Genomic DNA, 24951 nt, shown 5'->3' on the forward strand with positions numbered 1-24951 from the left:
AAAATGCTCAGCGAGGCCGAGAAAGCTCGCACCATTTTCTGTAGATCGCCAAAATGAACTCTTCACTGATTTGGTGTTTGCACTTATTTGATCCGCTTGCTCCGCCAATTATATAGTCATATGGTATTTTTGCGCAAAAAATAAACCGCAAATGTGTTAGTTTCATTGATTGACTGTCGGTAACGTGAAGCGGCTATGTGAATATGATATAAAAGCAAATAAAAATTGATGTTTGTACGAAAAATGGAAAAGCACCGAAACATGAACGTTTATAATATTTTTTGTTTAAAAATCAACAGTGTTGTTATTTAGATTATAAGAATAATCTAGGTATGTTTGGATAGCACAGAGCTTTACTAGGATGACCTCGTTATTTTTTATATCCACAATGACCAAGAAGAGATTGCATGTCTTGCTATTGAATTTGCGTGATTGGTTGTATATCATAAAAAGAATATTAAAGAAGAAACATAAATGAGAATTGTATTTAGATATTGTCTCATGAATATTTTAATTGTGCACTGAATAATTGTCAATACGATATGATAGCTGATTACACATCAATTTCAATTTCGGGTTCATTACGTACACTTCAACTGCCCCCAGACAACGGCAACCTTAACTGTCAATCATAGTTACTTCGCGCATGTGAAGAGGGCAGAGCGATATACAGTGGAAACTCACTAAACCGGACAAGGTCCGGACTGGGAAAAAATTCCGGTTTAGTGAGGATTACGGTTTAGTGAGGATTCCGGTTTAGTGAGGATTTGATGTACGGGGTAAATTTACTCAAAATATTAACTGAGTTAACCTTTAAAGTCTTTTGTCCTCTAGGGATAGTTCAATTCTCCGACGTTTAAACGGAGGTTGAGACATGATTAAAGCACTTGCAAAAGTGGTAAGCATAATAAAACATTTCTGCGTTTTTATAATCATCTTTTTTCCAAGTCTTGAAATAAAACAACTCTCGTAATTTAATGCTTGTTTAGTATGTTTGTGATTTAGTTAACGTACCGCTCTAATTTGATTCAATCATAGAAATCTTTAGATAAAACAACCCTCAAAAATGATCACTAAATATCCGTTTCTAGTTCTTTATTTTCTGCAACAAACAAATTAATGTTTCAATCAATTTTCTTTTCACAAGTTTGATTATCGTTTGATTATTGCGCGACAGTCAATCCACAGCGCAATCATCATTATCGAGTTAACACAACATCACAGGTGTAATATTTACGACGCACCGGCTGTCAAAACAAAGTGACACGCGATTCGCGAATTCCTAATACACAAAATCATTTTGACATGTTTGAACAAATATATGTCCGGTTTTGTGAGGTCAAAGTACGTTGACAACTAACAAATTTTCTCGATTTTTTGTCCGGTATCCGGAATTCCGGGGTTCCGGTTTTGTAGGGATTTATTTACATTGAAAATAGAAGGGGAAAAACGGGACTCTGAAAAAAGTCCGGTATCCCGAGGATTCCGGTTTTGTGGAGATCCGGTTTAGTGAGTTTCCACTGTATGACAAAAAGACGACTATACCAAATCATGTAGACCGACAAAATACTCTCTGCGAAATTAAATGTTTGAACGTACGTCAGATGTTCTTTATATGATAAGGAGCTACAGTTAACAAAAGGGTGAACCCTCGTTTGTCATAAGCCCAAAATATGTGCGCATCCAAATATAATTTCGGAGCACGCAGCACTCGTGAACTGTAATTCCAGTTCAGTGGTCCCTGCCTGTAATTAATTTTAAAAATACAAGAACAACTCGACTTACGTCAGTCTCCATGAATACATGGCGTCTTGATCTTACTCTTCTGCGAGCCGCTTAACTGGAATTTAAAACTTTATTCAATTATACTTCACTTTATCCATTGACAACATGCTTCGAAACAATTATGTCACCTGCATACCTCATGGTACTTGCGCTAATTCGATCGTGAATAATTATGTTCGATCAAATTATAACCCCGCAATGAACTGATGTTGACATTGAATGTAATAATATATATAATATGATATATATGAAGAAGGACTCCAAGACTGTCTGAACACATTGTGCAGAAAATGTAAACGCTTCAGTTCATAAGACAAAAAGAGGACACAAACACAAAGTTTGGAAGCATGCCGTTTTTTAAGTAGTGGACGTGTTTCAGGAAACCACAACCTTTTCCCATTTTCAAAGTCCCATCTTTGAAACAAACTGTTCAACGAATCCAATAATTATGATAAAAAAATAAAAATACAAAAGCATTCCGCAGACACATCACACTTAACAGATTTTCGAAAATGATTTTTTATTTACAAATATAAGATGTAAATGGCTTAATACATTTAAAAATGTATTAAGTAAAGCGATTGCGTTGAAATATAATAGACTTGCATATTTGAATAATATTTTTTCTGAATGAAGATCTTCTTTAATAGTTGGTTGTAACCGCGTAACTTTTTATATTTAATCCCCTTTGTACGACAATTTTGACTTAGCAACATATAAACAATACCGACGATACATGTATTTATAGGGTAAGTTATTAGTTTTCTCATGTATTTGTCCTTAATTACCACAATATTTTGTTGCACTATACATACAATGTCTAATTTCATAATAATTGTGATTAATTGTTAATAAAAAATCAGGAATAATCACTTTTGTCACAATCATACTAATAAATCATGTGCATTAAAAGCGAAAGTAAGATCGAAGTATCATAAACATGTATTGAATCTTAACTAAGGGTGGTATATTCTCTAAATCATTTATGTTTGAACTAATGCTTTACTTTAAAATACTTTAAAATTAATTATAGACATCTTTTTTATAAGTGAATATTTTTAAGCTCATTTTTATTGCCTTTCAAGTGATTAAGAATATCTGAAGCGTTTATCGTGTGTCATGTTTCAGTTTTCTTTGTTATAATTTATAATTTAAACAGACAGGCTTTGTCTATATTGTTATCTGAATACACTATAGACAATAGTTTTCATGTCATTCGAAACATTCGACTTTTTGCAATTCTTCAGGGCCAAAATGCTTTGTGATATGATTTTAGATACGTTAAGGTATGTTTGCGTATATTTTGCGGCGTATCCGGCGAACTTGTAAATTAAATAAGTTAGAAAAGAAATCGTACATTGCACGTGAGTGGACCGTTTTCAAAATAAGTAACACAAACTGGAGTATGAATTAAAATCGCAAGAAAGTACCCAACAATCAATCTTATTCGTCTTGAACCGTTGTGGTTTCGTTCGTTTTTTTTTTGTAAAAAGTGGTATGCGAATTATGAGGAAATGACTGTTATAAATCAGCCTCATTTCATTTTTGTCATTTTAAGAGTAGCAGCAACATGTTTTATTAGATCACAATCACTGATAAAATCTGAAACATCTGGTTTCCTGATACTAGTAAATGTAATGCTCTCAATACTCAGCAGTTTCTTCCCAAGCAAGATCCAGGCGTTGTATATCATTTAATAAAACATTTAAGGAATGAATTACGCGATTGATGTCATTATCGGGGTATGAACGCAGTTTGGCTGGTTGAAGTGTGTGGAGCCCTAAGGATTCCATGCGTACTTTAACAAGCCCAACTGCATTCGAATCCCCGATAATGACATCAATCCCGCATTTTATTATTTATATTTACACCAATAGTTCATAATTTCATTCAAGAATTGTTAAAAAATACCTCATTTCATTTAAGAAAAACAGATATACTTCTTCACCCATTCCGTAAATAAAACGATCCGAACGTTATCGGTTACATTTTATCAACTTACGTCACAATAAGGAATGAAAAAATCAATCATTTCAAAATGAATCACTCTTTAACGTAAAATTGAAACGCTAACGACAACAATACATTTCAAATATCATATAATAACACTTTCTAACATGCTGATTTAAATTTTTCGAGGCCTAATGCACAATTATAAGATAAACAAGTTTCAGTTTACATGTATATTGTAATGCGATGATTTGCGATTTTGCGTTCATCGGAAAATATTCGCAATTGCCGAAAGGCTGTTAAATTAAGGAATGGAAGTAAATATACGAAGTTGGCTACATTAAATCGTATACGCTATAATACGATTATAAAAATTAGTTAATCGTAGAATGTATGTTGTCTTAGGGAGGAGGCTTATGGTAAATATTATTACCCCTCTCATTTGAATAAAAATAGGTTGAATGATATATTGTCAACTAATCTACCTTTACCGAAAACCCGTTGGTGTCCTTGTTATCTATTTCGAGTGTGTTGTCCAGTACCATTTTTCATCACGGTTGCCATTACGGTCTTGGTGTTATAAGGGTCGTGTATGTTAATGCTTGCAGAGTATGTAAATTTTAGTTAGATTTCTATTTTATTTATTTTAAAACTTGCATCATTATAATTTGAATATTCTTGATATTGACACTATGTCCAGTCTATATTGTTTATAATATTTCTGACAGCAAATATTTGTGAATCTTAAAAAAACAAAAACAGTCAAGATTGTATCATTGGTTTTGAACACATACATATCTTTGCCTTTTTTCTTTACAGGATGGGGCTGTTTGAAAGCGACCATCCTTTTAAAGGTCAAGTATTCAAAGATATTAAAAACAAGTGTGTAAAAGCCGGATCCCTATTTAAAGATCCAGAATTTCCGCCCACTGGCTCCTCGATTTACAACAGTAAGCCATGTCCTGCCGATATTGTTTGGAAGAGACCAGGGGTAAGTATTATACATACAACACCATGTCCTCTCGCCAATTTTAACTTAAAATTTCTGTCAAGGTTACTATTTCTATCTTTGACATCGGTAAAATATAAATCGTTTTGTTGTTGGTTTATAGCAGCATGTTATTAGCAATTCATTTTGCAAGAAAACGCATAAGCAATAAATCAAAACAGCAAATGCTGACTCTCATAATCGGATTTTGTCTTGAAAGGACAAATCAAACTATTTGTATGTTTAACGTACATGTACTTTTAACCGTATTGGTTATGTACATGTAATGTATTAACAATCCAAAACAATTTCAGGAGATTGTATCCAATCCCAAGTTTTTCGAAGACGGAGTCAGTTCTGACGATTTATCCCAAGGGTCGCTTGGAAACTGCTGGTTCGTTGCCGCGTGTGCTTGTCTTACAGAGAACTCTAAACTGTGGAAAAAGGTTTGGAATATGGCAACCATCTTATAAACGCACGAAGGATATGATAGCATTAAGGGGTCATCTTATTTACTCCCGTAAGGTATGACTGCATTAAGGGACCTCTTATTCACTCACGTAGGGAATGATAGCATTGAGGGACCTCTTATTCCCTCACGTAAGGTATGATTGCATTGAGGGACCTCTTATTCACTCACGTAGGGAATGATAGCATTGAGGGACCTCTTATTTACTCACGTAAGGTATGATTGCATTAAGGGACCTCTTATTCACTCACGTAGGGAATGATAGCATTGAGGGACCTCTTATTTACTCACGTAGGGAATGATAACATTAAGGGACCTCTTATTTACTCACGTAAATTATGATTGCATTGAGGGACCTCTTATTTACTCACGTAGGGAATGATAACATTAAGGGACCTCTTATTTACTCACGTAAGGTATGATTGCATTGAAGGACCTCTTATTTACTCACGTAGGGAATGATAGCATTGAGGGACCTCTTATTTACTCCCGTAAGGTATGATTGCATTGAGGGACCTCTTATTTACTCACGTAAGGTATGATGACATTGAGGGACCTCTTATACACTCACGTAGGGAATGATAGCATTGAGGGACCTCTTTTTACTCACGTAGGGAATGATAGCATTGAGGGACCTCTTATTTACTCACGTAGGGAATGATAACATTAAGGGACCTCTTATTTACTCACGTAAGGTATGATTGCATTGAATGACCTCTTATTTACTCACGTAAGGTATGATTGCATTGAAGGACCTCTTATTTACTCACGTAGGGAATGTAATCATGGGACCATCTTATTAACTCACGTAGGGAATCATGGTATTTAGCGACCATTTTATTAAGTCACGTAATGTATGATGGCATTAAGGGAACACCTTATGAACTTACGTAGGCTATGGTGGCATTTAGGGACCAACTTATTAACGCACGTAGGGTATGATTGCATTTAGGGACCATCTTATTAAGTTACGTAAGGTATGATAGCATTAAGGGACCATCTTATTAACTCAAGTAAGGTATTATAGCATTTAGAGACCATCTTATTAACACATCGTTTTTACACATGTACAGTATGATAGCATTTAGGATCAATCTTATTTACTAACAAAGGGTGTGAAGGCAATTTGGAACAATCTTATTAACTCACGAAGGGTATGGTCGTATTTAGTGACCATCTTATTAACGCAAGTAGGATATGATAGCATTTAGGAACAATCTTATTAACTAACAAAGGGTATGGTAGTTTTTAGGGACCATTTTATTAAAGCACGTAGGGTATGATGACATTTAGGGACAATCTCATTAAATCAAATAGGTTATGATAGCATTTAGGGACCATCTTATTAACGTACGTAGGGTATGATGGCATTTAGGGACCATCTCATTTACTCATGTAGGGTATAATAGCATTTAGGGACCATCTTATTAACGCACATAGGGTATGATAGCATTTAGGGACTATCTTGTTAACTGACATAGCGTATGATAGCATTTAGGGACCATCTTATTAACGCACATAAGGTATGATGGTATTTATTAACTCACGTAAGGTATGACGACATTTAGGGACCATGTCATTAACTCACGTAAGGTATGATGGTATTTAGGGACCATCTTATTAACTCACGTAAGGTATGATGACATTTAGGGACCATGTCATTAACTCACGTAAGGTATGATGGTATTTATTAACTCACGTAAGGTATGATGGTATTTATTAACTTACGTAAGGTATGACGACATTTAGGGACCATGTCATTGACTCACGTAAGGTATGATGGTATTTATTAACTCACGTAAGGTATGACGACATTTAGGGACCATGTCATTAACTCACGTAAGGTATGATGGTATTTATTAACTCACGTAAGGTATGATGGTATTTATTAACTCACGTAAGGTATGATGGTATTTATTAACTCACGTAAGGTATGACGACATTTAGGGACCATGTCATTAACTCACGTAAGGTATGATGGTATTTAGGGACCATCTTATTAACTCACGTAAGGTATGATGGTATTTAGAGACCATCGTATTAACGCACGTAGGCTATGGTGGCATTTTGAGACACTCTTGTTTTCTCACGTTAGGTCTGATTGCATTTTTGGACCTACTTACCAGCGTAGGTAGGGTACGATGGCATTAAGGGACCATCTCATTAACTGACTTAGTGTATGATAGGTTTTTAGGGACCATCTGATCAGCGCAAGTAGAGTATGATTCCATTAAGGGACCATTTAATCTACGCACGTTGGATATGATAACTTTAGCGACTATCTTAGAGTATTATTCAAAAGAACAATCATAATAATTTCTTAAAAAACAACAACCCAAAACAAAACATTGAAGACCATTGAATGGTAATCAATTGTTGTTGATATAGATTTTTAACGACGTTTTCGTTTCGTATAAAAATCCTACAATGTTTTCACATTCCAGATAATTCCGGATTCTGAAGACCAAGAGTGGAGCGAGAAGAACAAGTACGCCGGCATATTCCACTTCAAATTTTGGCGATGTGGTACCTGGGTGCACGTGGTCATAGATGATTACCTACCTACTAGGGATGGGAGTCTTATCTTCGTACATTCCAAAACAAGGAATGAGTTCTGGTCGGCCCTCTTGGAAAAGGCTTACGCTAAGTGAGTGTAGATATTTGTTTTGGTCATTGAAATACAAAGAATATGGCTGAGTCGTAGCTTGTGTACTTATTAAAGCTTCTGTCAATGAACACAGTCCAACATAGACACATCTTGAATATTTTTGAAAATACTTTCGAAAATTAGAATACATATTTCCGTCCTGATCCGGTTATGAACGTATTAGTGTACCAAATTCAAAAACAAGTATTGCTTTTAATTTGACGTTTTGCAAAATTGAAATAAAAAAGAAAAAAAGATTTTTTAATTTTAATTTTAACTATAATATAACCTATTAATGGTGATATATATTTATATGTAAAAAAGAGTGTAACTTGTAGGCTTTTTGGAAGCTATGAATCTCTCGATGGTGGATACGAGAAGGATGCCCTTGTCGACATGACAGGAGGGGTCGGGGAAGACATTCACCTGACAGATTATACAACGCCTGAACAAATGAAAGACCTCTTTAAAATTCTCAGGCAGTCAAAAGAGAACCACGCCCTTATGAGTGCTTCCATTGATGTATGTAGGCTTGTGAAGCCATTAACTAACTCATTGTATTCATTGTGGATTAAGAAGCTAAAATATAATAATCGTTTATAGAGATCTTATTAGTATAATATTAAACATGATTTAGTTTAGAGCTGTGGTAAAGACAGTTATATTAACTTATGCCAAGTCACTATATTTGGCACGTATTTAGTGTAATTTTGTGCTGTGGGAGAAACCGAAGTTTACGGTAAGGATCCACATGTCCAGCTCGGTGACCACTAACCAAAGTCATCTCGCCCACGCGGGACGCCATGGTGAAAAGCGAGTACGCTTACCACTGAGCTCACCCGACAATCCGGAATGCCTTGTTGGGAAGCGAGTGCGAAAACCATTATGCTAACCCGTAAAACTTGATACTATTGTCAATGCCTGTAAGTTAAACAGGAAAAATATAATATTAACGCCCTTACCATTTTTTTGCTTACATTAGGCAACAGCCAATGACATGGAAGCAGAATTATCATGCGGGCTGGTGAAAGGCCACGCCTACAGTGTCACGGCGGTGAAGAAGATCAAACTTGGCACGGGGTTGTTTTCGATATTTTCTAGAGACCACCTACAGATGGTCCGCTGTAGAAACCCTTGGGGAGGAACGGAATGGAAGGGGGCGTGGAGCGATGGGTAGGTTTTATTTTATTTTTTGTTAATTTCATACTTTGTTTAGTGTTTGCATTGTATCGTTCTTTTTTCATTCCTAGTTTGTTGTCTGGACTGTCTCTGTGGATTCATCTAAGGGTAGTAATCCATTTTCGAGGGGCATTTAAGGAGATATAATTTGCAATCCAAAAACTGCCATTTTTGGAAGAAACATTTAAATCCAATACGATTTCATTATTGTAGTTCTGCTGAATGGAAGAAAGTCAGCGACAGCCAGAAGAAAGAGCTGGGTCTTGTTTTTGACGACAATGGGGAATTCTGGTAGGAACTGAGCTGAAACATACGTTTTAAGTAATGCTATTTAAAACATTAATTATAAGTAATCAGTTCTACCACATGGTTGGTGCGAGTTATTAATTAAAGCAATAATAAAGACCTTACATTTTTGAGGTTATGGAGTAGCGTAAAAAAATGAAACCTCATCGCATTTTTTTATCCAAATGAGTGTTGCTTAAGTAGATGAGCGGGTGTAATGAACGTCATTTTGTTTATAAGGGTGGATTTAATTCAATCTGCAGGATGTCATACGAAGACTTTTGCCAGTACTTCACCAGCATGAACATATGTCACATCATCAACCGGTCATTCTTCTCCATACAAAAGACGTGGCAGGAGGACAAGGTCCAAGGACAGTGGCGCCAGCCAGACCGCTGCGGGGAAATCGGCATACATTCTATATCTCTCCAAAACCCACAGGTAAAAAGGGCCGATAATCTTTATTTAACACGCCCGTTTGTTGAATATCTTCAATTTCATACTGATTGAGATGCAGACTACTTTATGTTGCTTATATTTTCCAAGTTTTGATATCAACGAGTTTTCGTCAACCATTTCGGTTGCAAATATATTTTAGATAAGTACTAATATTCCTATGTCAACGGATAATCAAATAATGGTGTATGCATTTTAAACCTCCTGTAATTGGCCAACGCAACAAGTTGTCAACTATCCCAGGCGCATTTGCTACACGTGTGTTGTCACTTGTTTCAGTACATCTTTGACATTACTAAGGAAGAGGATGAAGTAATGATATCCCTGGAACAGAAGGACAAACGTGGAGACAAAGAAGAAAACTACGCAATTGGATTTTCTGTGTACAAGGTGATTGCTCTAATATAGTGAAAGCACATAAAATAATTTAAATGTTATATATTTACATCATCTTTTAGAGTCTAGAAACCAATTGTATGTAACGTTGATAAGTTTTTTCACAAGCTATTTATTTGGCTGGTTGACTCATTGAAACGAATTGATTGGTTAGAAGTTATTTTGGATACATATCGAGATATTGAGACATATTTAGCGGGTACTGTATAGTTAGAACGAGGAAGGATTGGTTCAAAAGAAGAACGTATTTGAATGTTGAACAAGGTATGTTTTTGCAATTTATATAAGCAAATACTTTTCAGTCTGATGTAAACCGGAAGTACCGAATGCATGACACACTGGACATGTTATCATCCGGGCCTTTCAACATATCTCGTAGTGTATTAAATCGAGTTACACTCAGTAGGGGCCGCTACTGTATAGTTCCGTCAACCTATGAACCAGGTCAATGTGGAGAGTATGTTTTGAGGATGTACGCAAGCAACCATTTAAATCTCACGTAGGTTTTTTAGTATTATATTTAGTTTTGTATATGTTTCTCATTTGGAAAGATAAAGGCGGCCCATAACTAAGAACTTAAGAAATTTAAGTCCAAAAAAATCAATGTTTCTTGCCCTTAATATGTTGAATACAAAAATGTTTAAAGGTTATTTCAAATTAAATATAATTTTGTTAAAAAGTATTTCAGAAAAGGACACAGTATTTCTTTTTAGTGATTGATTTAGACCTTATTGAAGCAACGGAAGCATTTCGATCTGCGGTTGAGCTTTATGAATTATAACAAAACAGTCCCAAAAACAAAATCATGATTTTCCTTTCATTTCCCAGCGAGTTGTTACACGACGAGCCGATGCCCGGCAAATGTTGCTGCTTCACAAGGAAGAGGTCGCAGATAGCTGCCACCCAGATCACCCTGGTTAAGGCAGAAGGTCTCGAACCGCAAGACGCAGGGATATGTAAGTCTAAGAATCAAGTGTTCTTAAATAGTATATGGAATGTTTAAAAATTCATAGCAAGTTCTAAGGGGCCTTGGAAACAACGCTTAAGATCGAAGCAGGGAACATCATTGCGTCTTAAAAGGAAATTATGCTAAGTTTAGAGGAGCATATGCCAAGTGTCAAGGGGTCACAGGACGCCGCCATGAAGACTATTTTCGTCAACTAGAGTGTTTAGCAATTTGTTAAAGTAAGTTCAGGGCAAAATAGATACTCAGTGGGAAATAGTACGTTATCAATAATTATTGCACTTCTATATTATGTCCAGATTATTTTGTGATTATTCTTTGTGATTCGATTATTTTTCCAATGCTGTATGTAACTTAAAATGTGTTTGTTAAAATAAGACCCCTACAAATATATTTTGTTTCGACTTACTTAGAGCGTGTGAGCGTAAAACACAAACAAATTCTTCATTTTACATTAAATCCAAAGCGAGTAGAAAGCGATATTTTTCTTATAATTAATGTAAAGAAGAAAGGTTTTTTAACATAGTGCCCTTACACCCATTTTGAACTTTATCTTTATTGGTCAATGGAAAAAAAATTCTAGTTTATTCTCTAATAGTTTTGAGTAAGCACAGAAATGGATATAGATTTACTAATACTCATGATAATTTCAACAGATTTTATGAAAAATGCTCATTTTGATTCAAAGTAAATAATGATCATACTTTTAAGAACAGGTTTGAAACAATTTATCTACCTGAATCACTTTAACACCATTTGCAACTGTAGCAAGACCCTTATTTTGATTTGTTGTAGATGCTTAAACAATTAGATTATGAGCATGTTTATACAAAAGCAGCATAAACAGGTTTAAGAGTCTATATATATTTCCACGTCTTAATTTCATTTTTTGTTGTAAGAACAGTATATTCAAATTTATATTAAGGGAGTTGTTCTATTCAACACAGATAATGTCGTAAAAGAAAACAACTATCAAAGTATGTTATCCTATTATAGGTATGTTCGAACCATTTTCCTTCTCTGCTGATGGCTATTTGTGACCTGAATTTTGTCCTACAATGTTTGTTATTTGTCAGTGTTTTTGACCAAACTATGAAATATATTTATGTTTGGTTAAGGCTATCGTCTATACCACCGACGTCATCAGTTCAAATACTTCTCTTGAGTATCAAGGCTGAAATTAGATGATAGGCTTTTGAACAAAACAGACCTTAAAATAAGTAAAAAGTTTGGACAAGCGACAACTTCTGTTTTTACCTTAGTTTTGAAATAATTACAAAACATATTTACCGGAAGGCGCGATTCTGTTGGAAATGATTGACGCCAATGCTATACCTGTTTATATATAAAACAAAATCCACATAAATCTTTAAAACTACATAAAGAACAAACTTCGAAGGCAAATTGCTGTCGATTAAAGTGTAGCTTTCAAAAAAGCTAATTACCACCAGTAAATATCGTTCGCGGTGACCTTTTTGTTTTTACGTTTAAAAATAATGCGGTAAATCCGTGATCGAAACATCAATTTGCTGGGGCCTAAGGTTTTAATTAAACCAATAGTTTTATATTCAATAACACTATTTTTTTCTCTTGTTATGTGTTACAGCTGCCGACCCGTACTGTATCGTGAAATACGAAGGTGGCTCGATAGAAAACAACTACAAGGAGGACACGCTGAACCCGGAATGGAATGATCGGGTCACGCTGTACCGTAAAGACCCGCACAAAGACGTCACTATCGAAGTGAGCTGTCACGTGATTATATTCTTTTAATCCGTCCTAGATTGCTTGCGCAATTGTGAGGCTCCGAGTGTTATCACGTGCGTTTAGCTGTATTAAATACAGTGTTCGTCTGATTTCTGCGAAATATTGCCCAGTGTAATATCTATCATTGAATTGAAATTGTTATACGTTGAATAACGTTTTAACGTGAATGTTTGATCTATACTTCTGAACCGATAAATATAAACTATTGACGATTAAATTACGATATTTTCATTCTCCCTTTGATTTATATATTCTTATCAATGTAATATATTTTATACCTTTGTTTTTAGTTCATGAAAATTTTTGATGTGTCAAAGTTTACTCGTATTTCACTAATGTTATATAAGAGCATAGGTAATGGTTGTACTATACCCGAAGCTAGAAACATCACTTTCATCATCGTCGGCAACCACGGTACTTTCTTCCGTTACACCCTATACGTACCGTGGGACAAGTGACTGACAAAGTCTCGTTTTAATGAATATGCATGAGGCAGGAGGGACAGCGCTTCGTTCAATGAATTCGCATGTTAAACTCAAATATTATTCAATAACAGTATCAGTTGCCTCCGTGGACGTGTGGTGTTCATTACCGCCAGATGTCATTGTACTGAGAAGGCGGACCCAGTTCATCTCCGGCAGTCGCCAGAATATTTTTCAATTGTAAAGCATCTGTTACTTTGCGGAATAAATGAAACTGAAAATGAACATTAACCATTCATGATCGCGAGAATTTCTTAGCCCAATTGCCCACGGTACCAAACAAAGCAAAGCGTAGTGTGTATGGGTATATTCGACGATGCAGCTTCATATGATATGTATCTTGTAATATTTCCATACTGTTTCAGGTTTGGAACCATAACATCTTCAAGGACCAGTTGATGGGTATTTGTACGTTGTCAATGGATAAACCCCATAAGTACACGGATGGAAATGCTATTGAAGGGTACAAACTCTTCACGAAAGGGAAGGAAGGTCCCGTAAAAAAACCTGGCAGGCTCTGGCTCAAAGTGTACCACACTGATAACATGGCTAGTGTTTAATTGTACCTGTGTGAAAAAAACAACTTGTCTGTGCCATATGCAACAAGACTTTACTATTATTGATTGATATTGAAAAAGTGAAAATCTCTATATATAAAATATTTCAGTTTGATATCCGTTTCAGCTCCGTATCATATAGCTTACTCACGCCGATTGATACTACAGTCGAACCCCGTCGGCTCGAATTTTCAGGGACCAGCGAAAGTACCTCGAGCTTAAATATTTCGAGCCAAGCGGGTAGTATGAAGCAATAGGTCGTTTACATCCAGTTCGAGCCAACGATAAATTCGAGCCAACGGGGTTCGACGGTCTAAGAGTTTACACTTAACTTTGTGCGGATAGAGCTTCCTACGCTGAGTCAGTTGATGGAATTCATTAGGATCATTTGAATTGTTTTTAACTACTTTGAACAAAATGTTTTACACTATTTTGCAACCATATCTATCCATGAAACCTTGCTATTTGCACATAAAAGAATGTGCTTATTGGTGTTATAATGACCAACATATATTTATTTCCTACAAGAATGTACAAGATGGATTAATGTATGTGATAGGTTCATCTGATGTCGATTTCTAGGTTTTTCAATATTTTTATTGGGATACACAGTGTGATAAACATGAACTTTTTTACCTTCAAGATGAACTACATGTTTGTATCTATTTATTGTACCGATTATTTCAAAGAGTTAACTTGTCTTTATTACCATTAACTTTGTAGAATGACACTGATGCATTTGTAGCGCACTGATGTATTAATTTAATCGAATTTCGTTGTACTCGCTCAAACTAGTTTTATATTGCATAATGAAATTATACTCCAAAATAAAGCACCTTTTACATAATTATATTGCATTTGTTTGGGACAGGAAATAGATTTTCTTGATGTTGGTTCGTCTAGATAACTTAAAATGGCATGTAGATGCCTTTTTGGCACCTTTCAATGCATGTTGTAGCCCGCATCTCATATTAATAGTAGACTTATATCCCTAAATGAGTAGAATATTCCTATAATTAAGCAATTATTACGAATAATGGTACTGATAAGTGTTTTGTGGAGAACGACAAGCAACAAGATTTCTTTTATATTTATTTATTTCAAATTTGCGAAGGCCTGCATAGTCGGGAAACCAATGCAATGTTGTCTGCAAGGGTAGGATTTCTTGAAGCAATTGTACCATATATGCATCTCTTATACAAGTGGCAAGATTATTAAGTTCGTTTCTTTTTTAAGCAGTGAACTCATCTTGAAAACACTTGGATTTTTCCAATAAAACGTTTTGATGTGTTTTCGTCGAAGCTCTACATAAAGTGCATATTTAAACAAAAATACACGTGGCATACACGTTTGTGTCTTTCAATACGATTTCGTCCTATCTTGCGGTTTTTATTCTTAACCGATGTGTAGAAGTTCTCATCTGAACGACTTAACGTCTCTTTATTCCACTTCTAATCACGTCCAAATATTGTTCGCACTAAAAGGATGGATGATACCTTCTTAAAACTTTTTGCTTCCAATATTAAAGTTAGCAACAATCCAGTGGCGTTATATTAAGTTTTATAGTTGCTTTACTTAAAGGTTCATAAAAATCCAAAGTATTTAACTAGAAGAACATGACTTGTATGTATATAAGCTCACCAGTTAAAGTAGGCTCATAATGTTTGTAAAGCAAGTTAGTAATAAATGTCTACATGTACTTTTATATAATATAACGCCGCCGTTTCACCACCCTTGTTTTTTTGTTGTTGTTTTTTAACGTTCAAATAAAATTGATAGATGGCGATAGCTGACTGCATTAACAACGTTTTCTAATTATACGCGAGTTGTTTCCCTTGGACTATTAGGTGTTTATTAGTCATTTGGGAGAAGGGAAGGGCGTAAACTCTTAAGTATCAACATTTTAACCAATACCACCTGTCGTTAGCCCCCCTATCAACAAAAGTGACAAGTTAGCTTTGGGAGAAAGTAACTTGAAAAGGTAACCCTTCACCAACCCATTATAAAAATAACTTGATCCCCCCCCAAAAAAAAATAAAAAAATATTTATTCAACAGGAAGTAACTCTTCCATGAAAAGAGCGTTCATCTGTACGATTTGTTTCCCTTGTGGCTGGGGTGAAACCTAGCAAGGGCTCTAATATAGAAAACCTACCTTATCAACCACTACCTAAATATTCCTTCTTTAAAATTGACCCTTAAACACCGAAACTTTAGCGAATGCTATACTGTATCAAAATTATTAAATGAGTAACTGTTGAGAATTATTACTCACCGTTAAAAGTGAAATATAAATGAAGTGTTAATTTTAATATTGGCCTTACCCTTTTACCTTTTGAAGTAAGGAAGAGCCTTATACAGACTTATTGGTGGTGTCTTTCGTCGTCTGTCCTCAACGAATAGCAGCTTGTAACAACTGGAAACGTGTGAAGTAAACATCATTGTTTAAATAGGCCGCGCCATTGACTAAGTCGAGGTACCTTGTAACATCAGCTGCTACAGTTGCCTTACCGCATTAACGTCGCTTATTGCAAATCTTTTTGTATTCCTATTCATTTTTTTATTGCGGGCCGCAATCAAGAAAACATTTTGTATGGACAGACAAATTTATGACATCTCTTTATTTGTTTGTTTTTTATTGGCAAATTTAGCTTGAAGGACCGCCAGTCACGATGACGTCACCAAGTAGGTTGTAACGACGCATGTCATTAACAGTTCCAAAAGGAGAGAGTCTAATTTTATAAATAGTTGAGTTTTCAGGCGGAATATAACTAGAATATTAAACACATCATTAGTAGTTCCTAAGTAGGATTAACAAAGTTTCATACACAAGTACCCATTTCTACTGAAATCAAACAGTTTGAGTTTTCGAGATAGACTTAGCATCAATAAATCATCACTGAAACGTATTGAATACAGGGGCCGTATAACAGAAGCATCTTACGTAAAAAATACCTTTTGAAATTCAACAATTCCTTAACTGTTTCATTTAACTGGAAGAAAGTGTTATTCTAAGTGAATATTCTGCAATTAAAATATGGGCATTTAAGTTTTTAAAAATGAAAACTCCATTTAAAGAACAAGATTTTTTTAAAGAAATATGACAATTCCAAATGTAACACTTGAGTTTAAATGTGTTAAAAAATCTTTAGATGCTTCTGTAATACGAACACAGATCTGATTAAAATAAACAGTATCATATGAAAGAAAAGATAATTTAAGAGTCAGTATACAGTAATGTAGTAACATTTCAAATCATTTTCTGGTTTCACCAAGTCTTATATCGCTGGAGGAGCAGTCCGGATTTAGTAAGGTCATCCGCAACGCTTGTAATTCCCAATTCAATCTGCTCTTGTGTGACATGAGGTTCAGGCTCTACCTGTTCCCTGCAGTAAAAGAAACACAAATTATACCTTAGATTTTGACTCAGCGTTAAGCGCTTTTGGTGAAGGCGAGCCATGATGAATAGCTATCATTGAATATAGCACCATTGATAAGTTGGCACTGTTGGGCAGGCTGGATGCAATTTTATCGATAACATTATTTATTCTGACGACTTTTTTGATACTATTAGCAGATTTTATATAAGCTAACAAAGTAATTCAGCACATATGCCACTGATGTTCTCCTTTTAATGTGGTGCATCTTTACAAAAGGTCAGTATACACTTTGCATCATTTAAGAAGTTAAACTTCAGTAAGGTTAACGCATCCCCATTCAGAAATCAGATCATAAATTGCTTTACCCAAGATTATACTCAATAATATTTACATGAAATTATAAACGGAAATAGAGTATATCTTTCGTGATGAATTTTATCGCTGATCCAAGATGCGACGAAGTTTGTGAAAAACAACTTGTTACACGGATTAATAAACAACCACCATGGTGTGATTCCGAATGTGTATCTATGAAAAAATCTTAAGATTAAAGCATTTCGATTACTCAGAAGAAATAACATTATTGCAAATTTAAACAAATGCTAAGACGCAAAACGGACGTTAAGAAATACATGCGATGACACAAAACAAACTTTCTATGATAAAGAACTAAACGAATTTATATATACGTGCGATGATCAATAATACTTTTGAGTAAAACTCAAACGAATGACGACCCATGCCAAATGCGGTAACCCAATATCTATCCAACAGTGGGAAGAGCAGTTTAAAAAAACTGTTTAAAACAAATACAAATGAAGAAAATGACTTGCCAACAAATTGAGTTCAGCAATGATATAACATATACATTGTTTAATGATGAAATTACTAATGATGAAATATTAAGAGCAATTATAAACCGAAACGTGGTAAAAGCGGTGGAGTTTTATATTCATTCTATTGTTTAAATTTTACCAATTATACGTACCATTTTTAACAAAATATTTATAGAGGGACAATTTCTCGATCAATGATGTTTATTAATTATCGTACCAATTATATACAAAAGGGATACCTAGTCAATTAAAGATATATATTATTTGTGAATAATATGCTCAAATAATGGACAAATTGGGACACAACAATAAGTTAAAAATATATTAAAAAAAATGACTAGGTTAATATCAGAATCTCATAATCTTAGCCTATTTAGAAATAAGATTACTGATTATAGTCATGCACCCTACTTAAATTATGTAAAAGTAAGAAAGTTTCGAAGTGTTTTAGATTAGCTGTTCCGACAATGATTTGAGATTGAATCATGCAGATATTTTTATATTCCTTATAAAAATGGAATTTGGTTTATCCAACAGGTTTATCAGCTGCTTTTATAAAGGTAGCTTTCTTCATAAAAAATCATAAATTCACAGTACCCCATACTGTTTGGGGCGACTCAAACTACTTTTGGATTTGTGGAGTGTTATTGTCTGTAAACATAATTGTATAAAAAGTAAAATCACGCTTTTCGCACCTTTAACAGCCTTTCAACACTTTCAGCGCTTTCATTGAAGTTAGTTTTTAAGTTTATATGATATCTTTGCTTTATAATTCATTTTCGTGAAGTTGATACTGTCTACGATTTGGCTAATATGTTATTGATAAATGTTGAGAGTGTAGTGTGAAATTGTGTATTCATAAACAAGTGTAAGCAAACAATGGACACTTAATAGTTTTTTATTACCTTTATTTACCTTTTCAAGTTGGTACTCAGCTTTTTCGTAATAGAAAACCAGCTGTATAAAAGTTTATTGTGTGGTTCTCTTAGGGTATCTTAAAAACTTATTTACCTCCACAGTTAACTCCTGTTTCGCCTACCAAGGCAGTATCTTTACAGAGTATTAAAAGATTGAACTTCAGTCATTTTTTTTTCGTTTGACCATTTTTCCGAGCGCGTGTGGTAAATATATATATATATACAGATATATATATATATATATATATAAATATTAATTTTTTTGCACATGCGCTAGGAAAATCAGTTCGTCAACGGAAAAGTTCAATATAAATTATACACTTAAAGGTCCATAATTAACTTTTTACTTAACTTTTAAAATGAAATTGTTATTTTAAAGCTTTGTTCATTGTTGATGGCACAAACTAAAATACACACTTTTGTTTGAACTTATTCAAAACTCACCTGACAAGTGGTAATTGCTCCATTGCTACTTCTAAGTAAATATCCTCTGTTTTGTAGGATCGATTCAAAACCGTTGACAGACGTTCGAAAGTTTTATAGAGGCGTCCATCTTTGTTAAATTGCTCGAATTTTTGGAGATCCTCTGATTTGTTACATTTAACTGTTAATGTTATTTCTCCGCAATGACTCGACAGATTTTTATCAATATTTATCTGACGATGGCTTGACGCGAATAAAGTCATTTCATTGTCCGTCAAGTAGTTGTCAATGTTGTTCGCTGAAATAGAGAACAATGATACATAGAGATTTTATGTTTCCTTAGTTTGTCGAAAAATCTTCATTGAGTTTTATTGAGTCATCAAAATTCACGAAACAATAAGACGCTTGTTTTTTTACCTAGTTCAATCATGCAACTGTCGAAATCGTCTTTATACATAAACAATTCCTGAGTGTATTCTTCAAAGCCTTCTTGCTGTCGAATAGCCTGCTGAACTGGTTCAAACATGTTAGTAAGTTTTCCACTGACGCAGTCCTCAATGAGCTTTGTGAAACTCTCAATGTTTGAACATTGTATGTGAAGTTCGATGCATCCCCTCTTGACATTGCTCAGTTGCAAATTTTCTACAAATTACTTAAAATCACAGGAATGCTCAATACAAAAAACAATGCAGTTATTTATCGTTATATATCAACATTTAAGTATATTTTACCATAATAAAACAAGATCCGAATAGTTTTTTTAAGAAAATAGAATTTCGCGAATTGGCTCTTTTGCTTGGAGGAAGCGACATTAATTTTTCTATTGGCCCAAAAATCAATTAACTTACCATGACTAATGTTCATACTGAATTTGAATTATATTCCAAGTCGATCAAATATTGACCGTAAACACACGTAATTGTTCTAGCTAACTTATCAAAGACGTTCATTTTTGAACTATTGGCCTAACACATATTGACCAAGACCAGTATGCATGCTTTGTTTGAAAACTCTACACTAAGGCGTGAAAACAAATAATCTGAAATTGACCTGAAACCAAAATATTTCACCGACGACGACAAGGACACCGGGCAAATAATCCTCATAGGTCAGCCATGCTTTTCAGGCTTAACATCATTTACACTTTAACAAGTGAGTGATAAATGACCCAATGCGAAATGAGACACAAGACTGATAATGTTTTAAGTGACCGTTTGATGCAAGAAATTGCCGATGCTGTACTATATATTGACTTTAACTGAGATTCAAGCACGCTCGATGTTGAAACATCTTTTTATAGCCAATGTTCTCAAAGTGATTAAAATGATAATGTCGTTGGTGGACAGGCGGACGTTCGGGCTTCAAACTGGTGGTATCCGCCCTAATATTAGTTGGGATTGATATATGGAGACGAGATTTGGTATGTAGCAATGCAATGTGAAAACGTTCTTTTGGATAATATTAAAGATATGTTTTTCAATTTCAAGGTCACTGTAACTTAAAATGGTTAACAATTGCGAAACCTACCTTTGGATCGCATTTTGAGTTTGTAAGGTCAAGGAAAGGTATGTGTTCAATGTTCACTTTAGTTAGGAATGACATTTAATACAGCAATTTTATGTGTAGCAACTGATGAGCCGTAGGCGTTCTTAATTTTGGGAATTAAGGTCAAGGCTGCTTATGCCGAAAATAGATAAATATGTTATCTAAAGAAGATAAGTTTAACATAATACTATTATATTTGGTGATACAATAATTCTAGTGTTGTAAATATATCTTATAGATTATCTTCAAAACATGTTTCCTCGTATTGAAACGTTTCCAGTGCGCACTTGGGTAAATAAAACAATATTTCAACCCAGAGAATGCCTGAAAATGCCTTGATACAGTTTAATTGCGAAGGGAATCAAATATAAATATAAGATAATCCATTTTGAAGGAAATCAAATCAAATGCTATTTAATTTGCCTTCTGCTATCTTTCAGTTTGGAATACGTTAGCTTCATGATCTCAAATGTGTTTTGTCGCAGATAATTCAATCGACACTGTACAATGGCTTCTTGATTATATGTTTTAATAAGAAAATGTATGGAATATAAAAAGGAAGATAGTGTCTATTATTCACTTGGATTTGTAACAAAAAATGCGAAAAGAAGTTGTCACGACAAAGTCGCACGACATTGACGATTAGTTTGTGACACAAAACATCTTTCATACTCTTGAAAGAAATGCAAGTTTTAGGTCATAATCTGATGAACGTTACTTTTATAGAATTCGCTTGAATCTTAACACAACTACTTGTGTATCAGGGATATATATATATTATTGTTTAATAGTGAACCCTGAACCGAAATAAAAGTTTACTTTTTGAAAAGTTATATTTAGTCTTTCAAACACACTTTTGCACTTGAAAATTCCTTTAATGACAACATCTCATGGGCATCCTATTGACATAGATCAACATGTTAATATATACATGTTTTAAAATATTATACTGAGGTTGAATAAAATATTAATGATTTTTTAATATACTTTGCTCTTTGAGGCTTAATCTTACATTGTTCAAGATGGGATTTTAAGCCATTTGAAGTTGATTGTGTTAAAAAACACTTAAGACTTGTTTGCCTTCAATCAATTTTTCTCAAGCGAATACACTTACCCGATTTTAGAGTTTCAATAACCCTTTTCACCTCTCTTTCCAAATCGTCTAAACTTGTACTCTGCACCCCTAGGAAGGCTGTAGCTAAGCGCTTAGATACATCAAGGCTTTGACGCAAAGTTTTGGCTTTAGGTTGCAGAACTATTTTAAGAACTGAAACATATTTAAAAATGAGTACAAAAAGTACGATAAGTATATATGTATGTCACAATTTGAAAAACACACACACAAATACTACTACTTTTACTAGTGTTTACGCCGTGGCAATACCTGGTAGCTCTAGCATGGCTTCTTCCCTTGGGGGAACCGCTTTGTTCGCCTTTCTTAGACTCACAATTCTGTCCGTAATCATTTTCAGTTCTGTAGTATAAAATAAAAAAGGTCACAGAGCGGAGGCAATTGCTCGTATTGATTTTAGCGTAACAGTGGTAATAACTCGAAAATCATTACAGTAAGGGGTATGTGCTTTGCCTGACGCGTATGTATTGTCTCTGGATACAAGTGAACAATGTTTCAATTACATATCTTGAACAGTTTTTGAGTCATAGCAAGTGTTAAAAAATGCACGTCGACGATGACTCTTATTGACAACGACATCATGGCTATTACAAGTCATTGACATTTGCTTCGAAATACAGACGAGTAAAAAGTGTACTAGTTGATTGGCATAAACTAGTGTTCTTGTCTAGTAAGACATTGCAGAAATGTGTTTTAAGGACGCGTTTGAAGTAAATGTGTCTCATCCGTGGGCTACCAGGAGACCGAACAACATGTACTCTACGCGGTATCAAGATCGTCATTAAGACTTTCCGATGATGCTCTGTTAAGACATCAGGGAAGCAAATATGGATAACTAATTCAAGTGTATCCACAAAGCAGTTAATCATATTCATCATCGCATCGCCGCCGTTGCCATCACCAGCACATGGCAGAAGTGCACTACTTTCTAACACAGAATGAGACAAAACCGTCAACGTATTTTGACCATCAAACTGAAACTGTATCGCTACTTTACTCAAAAGGACAACTTACGCTATATATTCGCATTGCAAGACAGCTCAGAAAGTTACAACCATACTCATCATTTAACCATAAGAATGGGACCCGCCCACGTCAAGACCAACAACCAGAAAAAAGTGCGATGGTTTACCTATTTTCCGCAAAATCTTTTGAGGGAAGCAATTATCGCTAAAACAGAAGCCGTTTAAATTTACAGTCTGCAACGACGTTCGCATACGCCACATGAAAAATGCGTTTACTAGAGTGTATGATGAAACCTGTGCATTATTCATCATGGAGATGCCACAACAGTCAAATTAAACATAAATGCCGATTTTATCCTGCTATTGAACAATATAACTTTGTGTAGAAGTGTCTTAATTCTTACCGTCTGGTACCTCTCGCACTCTTTCTCTATGTTCCTTTTCATCTGTATGCCACGCAACAACCTCTGTGAAGCAAACTTGTTCATCGGGTTTGGTTAAAGGTGCTCTAAGTTCTTCATCTACCTGAGCATTTTCTCCAGAATATTCCGAAAGGGAACTGAATATTCTTCTTATGCTGGAAACCATTTGTTCAAATGAATGATCGCTCATGGCCGCTTCTCCGAAACAGATGGTATCTCGTATGCCTCTCAACTCATCGATGCTGTGTGAAACGCTGTCTGGCAAATCAACGCAAATTTCTCTGAGCACAAAACAAAGCATGTGCATGCTCCATGCTGCAAGGTCTGTCCGCTGGTTAAGCCCAGGAAAGAATATCATTATGTTCTTGTGTCCCGTAGTCGTTGCAGTAATTCTAGCTATGTTTTCGTGAATAAGGTGATCAACAGTCCATTCACGTCCTCTGATCGACACATACCTTTCTATAAGTTGGACTAAGACAACTTTTCCAACTTTGACAAACATTTTGATTAATCTGTTATAGTTTTTATTGTCCGACATAGTTCGTGAAAAATATTAAACTTTTGAACGAAATGAAACTGATTTCATCAAGGCGTTTGCCTTTTATTTTCTTTGACTGTGATGAAGTGTCTCCAAATAAATCTTAAAACATAAACGTCTTGATTTTCCTTAAAGTAAAGCTAGCTAACTTAACACTCAATTTACTGCGTAAAACATTGAAAGGAATGACATAATGAAGATTCAAATTTGTAGACACCTCTTTGTTATTCTTATAGGGTATGATTTAATGACTTGTTCAAATATATAGCACAAAATAACGACAATCAGATATTGAGTGCAAAACTTGTCTTCAAATACACGGCAGCACGAGTAACAACCATTTTAAACATGTTTTCCCGAGCATTTTATTAATTCTAAAATGCTCTTCTCAGTATTCATTTAGTGCAGTTCTCATAAGTGTTATTGACAGATAAAAAGTAGGACAACACCGTTTAAATGTTTTTGAAATAGTATGTATATACATTTATATAAAAAAAGCAGTAAAGGCAGAAAAATAAACCTTCATTAAGTAAAATACAACTATTAATTTTTGATCTGTTTGATACTGCTTCAGTTAATATATTATCCCAAGATGCAATCCATAGAGTCATTTTTTAAATGTTCTCTGTGTTACTAACATTTTCCATCTTCTATCATGTTAAAATCAGAACAATTTAATAATGGGCTTCATGTGGTTAAAATTTAGACCTGACCCACTATTGGAAAACCTTAAATGCTAAATTTCTAGTCTTCACATGATTATTGTGATAATTAGTTAAATTACTATGGCATGGATACAATAATTATTCTGTTTGGTCTTCATATCGATGCATTATAGGGACTAAACCTTAAGTATTTGGTCAACGCCT

General features: G+C 34.6%; 2 protein-coding genes across 3 annotated transcripts; one reads left to right on the top strand and one right to left on the bottom strand.

The window, feature by feature from the left end:
• The first annotated feature begins 2478 nt into the window (after positions 1 to 2478).
• On the top strand, positions 2479 to 14775 carry LOC128220643 (calpain-5-like). Its single transcript, XM_052929122.1, has 13 exons — positions 2479 to 2534; positions 4555 to 4726; positions 5038 to 5169; positions 7637 to 7839; positions 8178 to 8361; positions 8822 to 9012; positions 9232 to 9309; positions 9567 to 9744; positions 10039 to 10149; positions 10458 to 10654; positions 10984 to 11111; positions 12726 to 12862; positions 13734 to 14775. The coding sequence occupies exons 2-13, from the start codon at positions 4556 to 4558 to the stop codon at positions 13926 to 13928; spliced, it is 1905 nt and encodes a 634-aa protein (XP_052785082.1). The 5' UTR covers positions 2479 to 2534; position 4555; the 3' UTR covers positions 13929 to 14775.
• A 1750-nt stretch (positions 14776 to 16525) lies between these two features.
• On the bottom strand, positions 16526 to 24242 carry LOC128220644 (uncharacterized). Of its 2 annotated transcripts, XM_052929123.1 has the most exons (6): positions 23527 to 24242; positions 22410 to 22499; positions 22140 to 22292; positions 19898 to 20122; positions 19502 to 19778; positions 16526 to 17310 (listed from the first exon to the last, which is right to left on the bottom strand). In XM_052929123.1, exons 1-6 carry the CDS (start codon positions 24080 to 24082, stop codon positions 17193 to 17195), a joined length of 1419 nt encoding a protein of 472 aa, XP_052785083.1. In that variant the 5' UTR covers positions 24083 to 24242; the 3' UTR covers positions 16526 to 17192. The 2 variants fall into 2 exon arrangements, with proteins under 2 accessions (XP_052785083.1, XP_052785084.1); XM_052929124.1 differs by lacking the exon at positions 19898 to 20122.
• Between the last annotated feature and the right edge of the window lie 709 nt (positions 24243 to 24951).

Source organism: Mya arenaria, chromosome 15 (genome assembly GCF_026914265.1).
Source record: "Mya arenaria isolate MELC-2E11 chromosome 15, ASM2691426v1".
NCBI classification, from domain to species: Eukaryota; Metazoa; Mollusca; class Bivalvia; order Myida; family Myidae; genus Mya; species Mya arenaria.